We start from the raw sequence: 12,611 nt of genomic DNA, 5'->3' as shown, positions 1-12,611 counted from the left end.
CTCTTCTTCTTCTTCTTCTTCACGCAACATTTTGTTTTTACCTCGCTGATTACAACAATGGATTTAAAGGTCACTTTTCATCAGAAAATAAAACATAAAATCAGGAAATGCCTAAGTACAACAACAACAACAACAACCTCACTGCACTTTAAAAAAATGATTAAAAACAGACTGCCCTGACCTACTTATTTAAAAGGCCTGGGAGAACAGGGCTTTTTGACTCCCAAAACATCATCCCAATGGTGCCATGTTCTAAAAGATACATTTAAAATTAAAGAATCAGTATGGTGTAGTTGTTAGAGTAGGACTGAAATTCAAATGCGCACTGAGACATGAACATAGCAACGAAAGAAGAGCCTCCTGGATCAGGTTACTGGTCCATCTAGCTTAGCATCCTATCTCACAGTGGCCAACCAGATGCCTGTGGGAAACCCAAAAGCAGTATTCAGGCACAAGAGCACTGCCCCTCCTGTGGTTTCTGGCAACTACCATATTTTTTGCTCTATAAGACTCACATTTTCCCTCATAAAAAGTAAGGGGAAATGTGTGTGCGTCTTATGGAGCGAATGCAGGCTGTGCAGCTATCCCAGAAGCCAGAACAGCAAGAGGGATCGCTGCTTTTGCTGCACAGTGATCCCTCTTGTTGTTCTGGCTTCTGAGATTCAGAATATTTTTTTCCTTGTTTTCCTCCTCCAAAAAGTAGGTGCGTCTTATGGTCTGGTGCATCTTATAGAGCAAAAAATATGGTAGTATTCAGAAGCATTTCTGCCTCCAACAGGTATTAAATCGCTCCCAGCGCCCAGTATCATCACCCACAATGATCTTGCAGAAGTCTGCCCCTTTGGGAAAAGGCTCAGAAGGAAGCTGCCTCATAAACAGGTGAGATCAATGGTTCATCTACCTTGCCACTTATGACTACTCTAAATGACAGGAGACCTCCAGAGTCTCAGGCCTGATCCTTTTAAGTAGAGATGCAAGGGATGGAACCGGGCAGCTTTTTCATACAGATCACATATACTGTGAATCAAGCCTGGGTCACTGTAAGTCTTTTGCCCTTGAGTATTTTCTGTTCAAGCTCAATGCAGGTGCCTTCTGCATTAGCATTAAGTCTCCAGTTTTGCTCCATTAATATCCTGTAACAAGACACTTTTCATAATAGCACTCTTACGTTGCTTTCATGTTGTTTTTTGGCTCCAGGGGAATCTCCAGCACTTTGGTGTTGCCAATTATTTTCTCATAGCTGGTGGTGGTGACGGTTTTCCCTGTAATGCGATGGACTTGGTAGAAAGCATGTGGTTTAAGAATCCGCTCGTCTGCTGTCCCAATGAAGATCTGAAGACCTAGGGGCTTGTTGTCCATGTATCCATGAAGCTGGCAAAAGACCAAATCATTACATTATCATTTCAACGACAAATGGAGTAGACAAATCAAAATATAAATAGTATCAGAAATATATATATATATATATATATATATATATATATATACACAGTAGTAACTTGTTTGATCACCTGGAGCAAGTGAAGATCACCTCTAGATCACTAGACATGAAGCTTTTATAAAAATGTTTGTGTGTGTGTCTTTCCTTCAGTTTATTGATGTGCTACCAATGACCAAGAGCATGCTGGCTACTGAAAAATATTTGGAAGTTATTAACTTTTGTGGTCTAACTTTGCAAGGCTAGAATAAATTCAGGTTCAGAATGTTGCATCTATTATAATGATATGATGATGATGATGATATTATGATACTATATAATGACATTATTATAATGATATAATGATGATGATATTATAATATTATATAATGATATTATTATAATGATATTATTGTTATTATTACTGTTATGCTTCTCATCCAAAGATAAATAAAATACATAACATACGGTAACTACAACAAAAACACAAACACCTAACACATTAAAAAAAACCATCATATAACCAGCCAAAGGCTCCCTTGTGAAATCCCCAACTGTTTTCTAGAAACCTCTGACACTTCTCATGGGTGGTTAACAGTGCAGACATTGGGAGTAGTTTATTTTGGAGATCCATGTTCTAATCTTTCCTCAAGTATGAAGTTCCATGGGTAGCTTTTGGCAAGTCACTCATTCTTATCCTAACTTTCTTCACAGGACTGTTACCTGTTGCTCTTGTGCAAAACAAATCTAAAGCGACTTTTGTAAAAGCATTTTACAAATCCTCAAATTACATAATTAGGAGATGGCACAGGGGGAGTTGTTTGAACCTCTCATCATACAGTCTGCATCTGCATTGGAATCGTTTTCAGGGTGTTTTTATTGTTTTATTACTTATTGTTTGCCTCCCTAGGTTTCTTTGGGAGGAAGGGAAAGATATAATGAAAACAATAAAAGCTTTAAAATAAGCAGCTTAGCTTAGCTCTTCCTCATCAAGGCAAATGGCATTTGCATGAGTGGATCTGGGCTATTTCTGGTGCATTCCAAAGACATAGTCAATGAGTTAGTTTAATCATTAAAAACATTTTTGACTGACTAAAGAGATGACTAAAGAGATTATTTTTGTTGTTTTGGGGTTTTTTAAGTAAGCACTTATAAAAAGTGTCAGTAAGGTAAAGGTAAAGGTACCCCTGCCCGTACGGGCCAGTCTTGACAGACTCTGGGGTTGTGCGCCCATCTCACTTAAGAGGCCAGGGGCCAGCGCTGTCCGGAGACACTTCCGGGTCACGTGGCCAGCGTGACATCGCTGCTCTGGCCAGAGCCAGAGCCAGAGCCAGAGCCGCACACGGAAACGCCGTTTACCTTCCCGCCAGTAAGCGGTCCCTATTTATCTACTTGCACCCGGAGGTGCTTTCGAACTGCTAGGTTGGCAGGCGCTGGGACCGAGCAGCGGGAGCGCACCCCGCCGCAGGGATTCGAACCGCCAACCTTTCGATCGGCAAGCCCTAGGCGCTGAGGCTTTAACCCACAACGCCACCTGCGTCCTTAAAAAGTGTCAGTAGCATGCACCATAATAAAAGAGGCATGCAAGAGATGGGAGAATGAATGCCTCTTCCCAGATGATGCTTGTTTCAGCACATATGTGTAAAATAAAGCAAGTTCTTTATTTAACTTTAGAACTATTTTTCTCATATGCAAATTTACCCCAATTTAATTGGTTAATTAACTATAACTCGTACAATTACTCAGCAAATGTTTTCTCTACTGTGTGACAATCCTACAAAAAAAAAAAGTGGAAGGAATAGGGTAGGGAGCCTGTACATCTTTAGGAAAGTTGCTTTTTATTTTTATACACAACAGGACTAGATATCTGTGATACTCCTCACTAGAGAAGGCTCTGTTATACCAGCCTCATAAGTCTGCATGACAAAATTCTCCTATGACTCCCAACAAATCCCAGACTTCAGCCACTTTGAAAAGAGAGTGCTTAAAGAAGAACACCAGCAATCTGTGTCTTAGTTTTGAGAATTGAATATTTGGGGAACTCTTTCTCTTGGCTCTTTGGGGTGCATGGATATTCTAACCAAGGATAAACTTCAAAGCTAAACCCAAAGGATTAATTTCAATAGGTGAGGCATCAAGTCAAAAGTTTAGCCAAAGTCATTGGTGGTTTAGATTGCCAGCTGACAAAGCATTTCCTGCTTCTGAATAGCTGGAAATAATCTAGCAGTAGAAGAAATAATCTGCAGTCGTGATTATACTAAATCCAAGGAAGTGTGTGTGTGCTGTACACACACACACAATCTCCAGAGACAGAGAAGAAAATAACAAAACAGAATATATATTTTCCCACAAAGAAGGCTCCTTTGCCGCTTTGCGATTCCATGGAGGCAGCAAAATGAAATGCACAAGCGGCTCACTACTTTCTCTCCCTCTGCACCCCACATATTGAGAAAAGACTGGATATGCTCACAACCTTCTTTTGCACAAGGCTCAGATGCAGCGGTAGAGGAAAACTATGCCACGACATTTGTGAGTGATGTTCTCCAGCAACTATCATACATGACCACATGCTGGGAAGGAGTGGTTTGCCCCAAGCTCTCTGCTTTGGGCAATGTTGTGTGGGCAGATTGGCAATGGCTTGGGCAACCCCACCTAGCAGAAGGCAGATGCCCAGCAAGAGTCTCATATTTCTGATGTCATCTCTTTAGCTGAGACAGTTTGCAAGACCCACAAGCAATAAAACCCATTGCTACTGTAAAGGTAAAGGTAAAGGGACCCGGACCATTAGGTCCAGTCGTGGCCAACTCTGGGGTTGCGGCGCTCATCTCGCTTTATTGGCCGACGGAGCCGGCGTACAGCTTCCGGGTCATGTGGCCAGCATGACTAAGACACTTCTGGTGAACCAGAGCAGCACAAGGAAATGCTGTTTACCTTCCCGCCAGAGTGGTACCTATTTATCTACTTGCACTTTGATGTGCTTTCGAACTGCTAGGTTGGCAGGAGCAGGGACCGAGCAATGGGAGCTCACCCCGTCGCGGGGATTCAAACCGCCACCCTTCTGATCAGCAAGTCCTAGGCTCTGTGGTTTAACCCACAGCGCCACCCGCATCCCCATTTGCTACTGTAGGGAATGCATTAAAATAAAAACTGAAGGCTTCCAGTTAGAAAACAGCATATTAGGTTCATAATTAGAAGACTTAAACTAGAGCTATGAACACATGAAGTTGCCTTATGCTGAAATACACTGGTCTATAAAGCTTAGAAGTAGCTAACTAGCCTTCACTAACTAACTAGTGTCCTCCAAGTGGTTTGGACCATTACAGCTTCCATCATCTGTGACCTAGAGTTGTTGAGAGTTGTAATCCAGAAATAACTGGAGGGCGGTAGATTGGGAAACGCTGTGCTATAGGGACAAGCAGCAGCTCTTCTTGATTTCCCCAAAGTGTACCTGGAAACCTGGGACCTTCTTACCTCAAACATGTGAAATTCCACATTCCCACCCCCTCTTTGTGGATCCATCCATCCATCTTGCCCTTCTTCTAAGGAACTCAAAAGTGATTCCCACAAACCCTGCTTTTATTACACAATATTATCATCATCATGGCTGTCACCCATGCTGTCACTACTCCTTAAAACTTTGTCTGCTTTTTAACCTGGATACTAGAAGGAAACACACACACACACAAACAAACAAACAAACAAACAAACAAACCACCCTTGGGAGGTCCCTGGCCTTAGCAACACATATGTTATTACGCAAACCCCTAGTTTGTCTATCTAAGTACAGAGGAGCTCTCAGGCTCCTATGTTATTGTTAACAGCCAAGCCTAAAGATTAGCTCAAGTCAGTTTGATGAACAATTCCCTTGCTCTCTTGGCTTGGGAGCCCACAGTTGCCAAAAAGCTTTAAAGACTTGATATTTGGGGTTGCTTGCACACAACTGCCAAAGCAGAGAAATGCTTTCAGGTTTCATGTAATTCAACATATGGTACTCGCTTCTCAAATATTTGCATATTGTTGAATTACATGAAACCTGAAAGCATTTCTCTGCTTCTCTGCTTTCAAGGTGAAAACCAAACACTCACAAATGAAAGGAGAACACTGTGCAAAATGCAAGTTTGTGTTATAAACCAGATTTCTGCCATCTTCTTCTGTGGACAGGTTTTGACAGAGGTAGTGACACCCAGGTCAAAAAAATATATCATTGCCAGCTAAAATATGAGTTTATTTAAACAAGCAGGTTTTGACATTTTCATGGTAATCTTTCTCTGCACAAATATTTGTGTGCTCTATGTACAACACATGTTTTCATGAAATAAATTGGGCACTTCGAGAGCAAAAAAACAACCCAGCCACATAGCAGAGAATGAAAATGTTCAGTAAAGAATAGCAGCGGAGTTTTGAATTGGGGTTTGTTATATGAAGCATAACGGAGACAGAATTTCTATGTAGGCTTGAGACCAGGGAATATCTCTTTCATTATTAACATTCACAATTACAAATCAAGCCATTAATTCTATGTTTCTCACATCACTGAAAATTGAAAGCAGACATGTCTACCGCGAAGCCAGCAATCCAACTGAAAGGGAACTTGATGGTCTGAGACATGCTAAATTTGTTTTCAATTACTTGGTCCACATTATATACAAAAAAACCCCAAAAAACCTTGATTAAGCCGTACAAAGCAAACAGGACAGGAAGATCAGAGAACAGAAACATTAAGCTAATAGCATCCATGGTCAAAAGAGTTCCTCTTTGTTTGTTCTCCCTTTCAAAAGTCAGCAGGAGGTATCCTTGCATAGTAAGAATTAATCCGTCCCCCCATGAGACCACATGCAACATCTATGCATCGCTGGCAACCTTCCCACAATGTGGTAAATGAAGAGGAACCCACGAGACACACAGTCTTCAGATCCATCTTGCTTTCACCCGTACAGCACTAAATATATGGCACTATGTGAAGCAGAAAGGCCAAAAACTGCTCCCTATTATTCACATGTTTATACAGACGGTGGGGGGGGGGGAGAGAACACCCATCATTTTTTACTCATTAGTTAACAACAGCTTGTGCATCTGGTGAGATGGGATCCAGGCTCCTGCAGCTTGTCCCACGATGCACCTATTAAGCTTGCTTCCAGTTAAGTTATACTCAAAGCAAACCCACTGAAAACAACAGACTAAAGTCATGTACATTAATTTTGTTTTTAAGGTGCCAAAAGACTCTTTGTTGCTTCTGGTTCATAAATGTCATTTCTGTGTCTATCGATCACTCAGGTTTGCTTCAAATGGCCTCTTCCGTTCTCAAGAAAAAGCAGTTGCAGAACCCCGATCTGAAACATAGTCCTCTCCCCCTTCCCCCTGCTAAAAATACTTTGGCTTCTACCCTTAGCTACTATCCACCTTCTGAAGGTGCTGTTAACTCCAAATACTGCCTGCCTTCTGGGGCATATAACCACTAGAAGGGGGCAATTTTCAGGAAGAAACTGACATGGGTCCCCAATCTAGAATGGAAGCATGTTCTAGATCAGAACACTTATTGATCTGTGGCTATTGCTGTCATTTGGGGGGGGGTTGGGGGGGTTGTCGTCGTTATATTGCAATTGTATATTGCATCTTATTTTTGTAAGTCACCCAGAGGGGAGATTAAAAGATTTTAGAAAACAAAAAATCAGATAAATAATGACATATTTGGCTGGGGGGCAGTTTAGCCTCTTCTGCCACCTTATGGCTCTACCATCCTATCCCCACCTTATTCTGCTGCATGAATAGACCAGACCCCAGGAAAAAATGTCTTCCAGAGTTGAAGACCAGTCACCAGGGTCTTCTGTGTCCACCACACCCAAGCATCTCAGTGTGGTGTCACCATTGCTAAGAAAGTGTTCTGAGTCACACACACAAATGTTTATCGTTTTTGCACAGAGGCCAAGTTTTTGCACCTGACCACTTTGGCAGTGTTAATATAGACACACACCTTTAGGAATAAAGATCACTGCTGAACGTCAAGCCATTGACCTTTATTTTTTATAACCTTATTTTTGCATTTTGATAAATATTTTTAATCCCATTGTTTCCATTTTCAGAGAAAATGAAAAATCTGGACAGAAAGGTGGGATACATATATTTTTTTTTAGAAATTGTAACCCTGAAAAGAAATGGGACGCAGGTGGCGCTGTGGGTAAAAGCCTCAGCGCCTAGGGCTTGCCAATCGAAAGGTCGGCGGTTCGAATCCCTGCGGCGGGGTGCGCTCCCGTTGCTCAGTCCCAGCGCCTGCCAACCTAGCAGTTCGAAAGCACCCCTGGGTGCAAGTAGATAAATAGGGACCACTTACTGGCGGGAAGGTAAACGGCGTTTCCGTGTGCTGCGCTGGCTCGCCAGATGCAGCTGTGTCACGCTGGCCACGTGACCCGGAAGTGTCTCCGGACAGCGCTGGCCCTCGGCCTCTTAAGTGAGATGGGCGCACAACCCTAGAGTCTGTCAAGACTGGCCCGTACGGGCAGGGGTACCTTTACCTTTACCTAACCCTGAAAAGAACCCTAAGGTAAACTGTTCACAATAAGCCTCTCCACCCCCTGCCCAAAGTATATTATATATAGACTAGACTGAAGAAAAATCAACTCATTTGAGTCACATTTACCAAAAAAGGGAAAGAGAAGCCAGACATGATGTGTACCTTTCCATATTCTATTTTGGGATTTTATTTCTTTCTTTTGGTAGAAATGGACTACTGTATTTTTTTCCTCATCTTTTGCATAACAGTTATAATATTAACACAGCTAGACTTGGATTGGTCTGTAATTGGTTTTGGCAGATGAATAAATAACATCATTCAGCAAACAAGGAGAGGCTTTTCTTGTTGATTTTATTGCAAAGATTGATTATGCAAATGTGTGTGTGTGTGTGTGTGTGCGCGCGCGCACGCACGCACGCACGCGCATGATTAAATTTATCCTCCCACCATTTTTTAAAATGAGCTTCATTCTCTCATTTGTTCATCAGGATGTGCAAAAATGAGGTCACTTTCAGAACTATAGTTATGCTGATAAATGTATGCATACATAAGAATGTTTATTTTGCACAAACACCTAGCACCATATGTGCAGAAATGGCTATTTTGTATAAAAAAGCCTAGGTAAAAATCCCAGCTCAGTATACATAGCACAGCTATGCATGCAGCTCAAACTACACAGTTCGCAACACATGCCAACAAACTTTGTTCATACCTTTCTGTTTTTTGAGATTATGACTCAGATACCCAAACACCCACAGGTCCTTATATCCCCATAGAAAGGAGTTAAAAAAATGCAAACTTGACCAGATGTAGCTTTGCACTGAGAAGAAAAATCAAGCCAAAAACGTCTCTGTCACATGTGTGAAAGGGTAAAAAAAAAGAAGAAAATGCAAGCAGTGGATGAACTGGGATAGTGACTGAGATAAAAGTGATATCCTGCAATGAAGAAACATATATCAGAATGGCCACTTATGCATCGCCTATAAAGAGGGGTTGCATTGCCCAAAAAAACAGAACAAAATGTAACACAAATTTACATAACATTTCCATACACTAATTGATTTGTGTAGATGCAAAATTTAGCAACATTTACAATAATTTACCCCTTCATGTTGTGGCGAAGGGGCTTGAATAACTCAGAGAAGCTATGAGCTATGCTGTGCAGGGCCACCTAGGACGGACAGGTCATAGCTGAAAGTTTAAACTAAATGTGATCCACCTGGTGAAGGAACTGGCAAACCACTCCATTATTTTGCCAAGAAAACTCCATGGACATGAAAAAGGAGAAGCTTTGAGAAGAAAGTGAGAGTTTCCAAGGCATGCTCTGGTTCATGGGGTCGCGGAGAGTCGAACACTACTAAGCCGACTAAACAACAACGACAATAATTTAAAGAGAAATGCAATATGGCTCACCCTAGTGAGGAAACAACAGGTGATGGGTAATAGTTCAGTCTGCTGTTAACTGTTGATGGGCAACTTCAGGGCTCCTGCTCTCCTTTCTTAGGGTTCCTTACTTTTAAACCAGACTTGAGACTAGACAGCCCTCAAATAAAAGTCACCTTAAAATAGAGGGCTGCCAGCCCTTCAAAACCTTCTGACCTCTGCAGAGTAGGACGCATGGCAGCCCTAGCATATGTGAAGTTGGATTTGAGGATAGGTTCTGATGGATTTAAGATGGGAAGTACAGCTCAAACCACACTTTGTGAAAACAGAAGTGGTCTGCATCATAGCGAAGGAGCTAGGAAGGGATGGCCTGTTTCCTCCTTCCAGAGAACTTGATTCTAGGGAGTGGTACACTTTTTCTCATAAATCAGGATCTTCAATGACTATCACACTCATCTTCCTGTCTAGACAACACAGACCACTCTTCCAGAAGGAAAAATGGAATGTGTATGAATGAATTCACAGGAGCCAGTGATTTACTCGGCCTTCAGTTGATAAATTAAGTTGACAGTGGCTCATAAACCCCTGTCAACAATATGATGTTTGGGGTGGCTGGAATGGGAGAGGATACCATGGCAGATGATGTATGTACATCAAATGCTTCAGTCTTATAACATACTTACTTGTAATACGTCACACTGAAATGAATGGAATGCCCAAATTCAATTCTTGGTGTCTCTGGCTAAGATGATTCTAGGCAGCAGGACTGGGAAAGACCTTCTCTGCTTGTTGGACAGCCACTCAGGGGAGACATTGACAAGCTAAATGGATAAACAGTCTGGTTCTGTACATGACAATTTCATATATTTATAGCACCCAGCCATGTGATAAGAAGACTAAACTTCACCATTTCTCTGCAAGTCCCTGATCAGAAACTAAACCCTTCACAGGTCAATAAGGAACCACCTTACCAAGCAACACACGTACACTGCAGTTCTGTATGTTTATTGCGTGGACAGGCGGAGTCCCCAGATCCCGAGTGGTCCCCCCGTCATGTGGAATAACGACTCTAGACAACGTGCTATGGGATTAAATTGGTCACAACTTTATTAAATTTCAAATGTGGGTAGACCTTGGCTCAGGCGTTGGGCGTTCTCCCTCCCTAGTCCCCAGCCGGGGACCTAGGGAGCATCAGGGTTATCCAGTGTGTGGGGGGGGGGATGGGCCGGCTCTGGAGAACATATGTTCAAGCAGAGATAGCCGCCCCCCGTTACGCCGCCGCAGGGGAGAGCAATGACGACCTTTCGGCGTACGGCCAAAGCCTCCCTTCAAAAACCCCTTTAACGGGGAACCCTGGTATCGCCACCGCAAAGAGGAAGATGGACTAAAGGATTCCGCCCAAGGCCTGATACTGCCAAAGTTGTGACGTTTTGCTACGGGAAAGGCGAAACCTGCCAATGCAGGGAAATTCCTTTCCGGCCCTTTAACAGCGACCTTATCGTAGCAGCGCCCGCATACCTGTGGAGACAGGTTAACCTGCAAAACCTATGAAGAAAAGTTAACCTGCAAAAGAAGACATTAACTGAGGGTGGGTAGGGTGGGAGAAGCTCTGGAGCCAAGTGAGGATTAACAATTAAGATCCACCCTCTATTGTGTGGGCAGGTAATCCCTCCCCTTACCTGGCCTGGTTTCCCTGGCAACGCTTCCCCCAGGTGGGATTGGACAACTCACTGGGGTAGGCGGGGACCTCCAGGTATCCCACCTGAGGGAAGGCAAAGCCTATGCTGATGGGGCCACTCCAGATCCAGGGCTGCACGCGTCCACGCAAAAGGCGCCCCCCGTTTTAAGTGGGGAGCGGTCATTACTTGGCAAATGGCTGCCTTAATTCATCTGGTGTGTGAATATACCAGTTATCAATGCAATACTCTTGGGGGCATTTCCTATTGCATTTGACCAACTCCATTCAAGACTGGCAGCTCACCTGTTCACTTCTGCTTAGAACTGGGCATATTTCTAGTGGGAGTCTTTAAAATACAACATCGCTCCAAATGGGGCACATACACTGTGTGGCCAGATTTTCCCAATAAGCCAGTGGTAGTTCAGAGACCCGTTTGTCGACCTCTGTGTCAAATAAATAAATAAATTGGAACACGGAATCCCCGCTGCCTACAATTAATTAAAAGCAAATACAAAGCTAAGTGAGAAGTCTCTTCCTCCCGTCTCTTCCCTTTTCCTGCTGGACGGAAGTAGATAAGAAAGCACTTGAGACATTTTCTCCCTCTGGTGTCAAAGGAACAGGTAAAGCTTAAAGCAGAAGACTGCCACTGGCTCGTATTAGCACTTAGTTTTCACCAGCGCTCTTTTTAGCATACGAAGCCCTTTGTCAGTTTTATTTCACGTATCCTTTGGAAAGACTGGCCCACTTAGCTTTATAGAACACGGATATAAATGTCTTCTACATCTGGGGCAAGCAGGGCAGTCCAGTCAAATCCACTTTATTTATTTTTTGACTAGGGTATGTTTTGCCAACCTGAGCCTGGTGCAAAAGACATATGCTTAGAATTTAAGAACAGGGTGCCTCTGGGTATATTCTACGTTTAGGAATTCGTTTTCAGCACCAGAAGAGCTCCTAGTCCTATCACACAATGAAAGTCTTTCAGCAACCTAATTTAGGTGGGAAACAATTTTGTTTTGTTGCTATTGTTAAACATTTGAGGGTCAGACAAACCCTTGATGGTCTTCTGCAAATTATCCTGAGATCCCGTAGTATAGCCCAATCCACCATCCTTGTTCTAAATCCAAACCCAAATTCTACCTGTTGTTGAACTACAAGGCCATAATACATTTCCCCCAAGAAAATGGCATGACCCTTCTGGTATGCAGCCGTATGGTGAGTCAGAACAGCCTTAGCAATAAAAAAGGAAGACACATTCTGCATCAAGCTTTAGATTTTCAGAGAAAATGGATTTTCGAGGAGGAGTAGGACTGTCTATTCTGGAGACAACGGGCCAAACTTCGCAAGATTATAAAGCATTTAACATGTCTTTTCTTGTTACCTTTCAAAGTAATAATGATGGAGCCAAGATCAGGATTCTGCTGCATGGGGAGAGGAGGGGTTAAATGTATCCTACACAGTGCTGTCCCAGTGAAAAGCACCCCTCCCAGCTGCTGTTTTATGTAGGAGGAAAGCTGGTTTTGGCACCTGTTTGCAGCTTCCAAGGGTAGAATCACAGCTTGGGCAAAAAGGGTTAATCTACCTCCCCATGTGCTGCAGTCTCAATCCTGAAACCAGCTCTTCCCATG

The 12,611-nt window shown here is 42.9% G+C and overlaps 1 protein-coding gene across 6 annotated transcripts in view; it reads right to left on the bottom strand.

Moving 5' to 3' along the window:
- The window catches only part of NFATC2 (nuclear factor of activated T cells 2), a gene marked incomplete at its 3' end in the record, with an annotated part of 140,292 nt that overhangs the window by 88,341 nt on the left and 39,340 nt on the right, over positions 1 to 12,611 (bottom strand). For all 6 annotated transcript variants that reach the window (XM_079979067.1, XM_079979068.1, XM_079979064.1 and 3 more), the window contains exon 4: positions 1,169 to 1,371. In XM_079979067.1, coding sequence (XP_079835193.1) covers positions 1,169 to 1,371 — 203 coding nt within the window. The remainder of the gene's footprint in view (positions 1 to 1,168; positions 1,372 to 12,611) is intronic.

The sequence above is a fragment of the Podarcis cretensis genome (genome assembly GCF_951804945.1).
Source record: "Podarcis cretensis genome assembly, chromosome: 6".
NCBI lineage: Eukaryota > Metazoa > Chordata > Lepidosauria > Squamata > Lacertidae > Podarcis > Podarcis cretensis.
The sequence above is the reverse complement of the archived record's forward strand: the minus strand, read 5'-3'. Positions and strand labels throughout refer to the sequence as shown.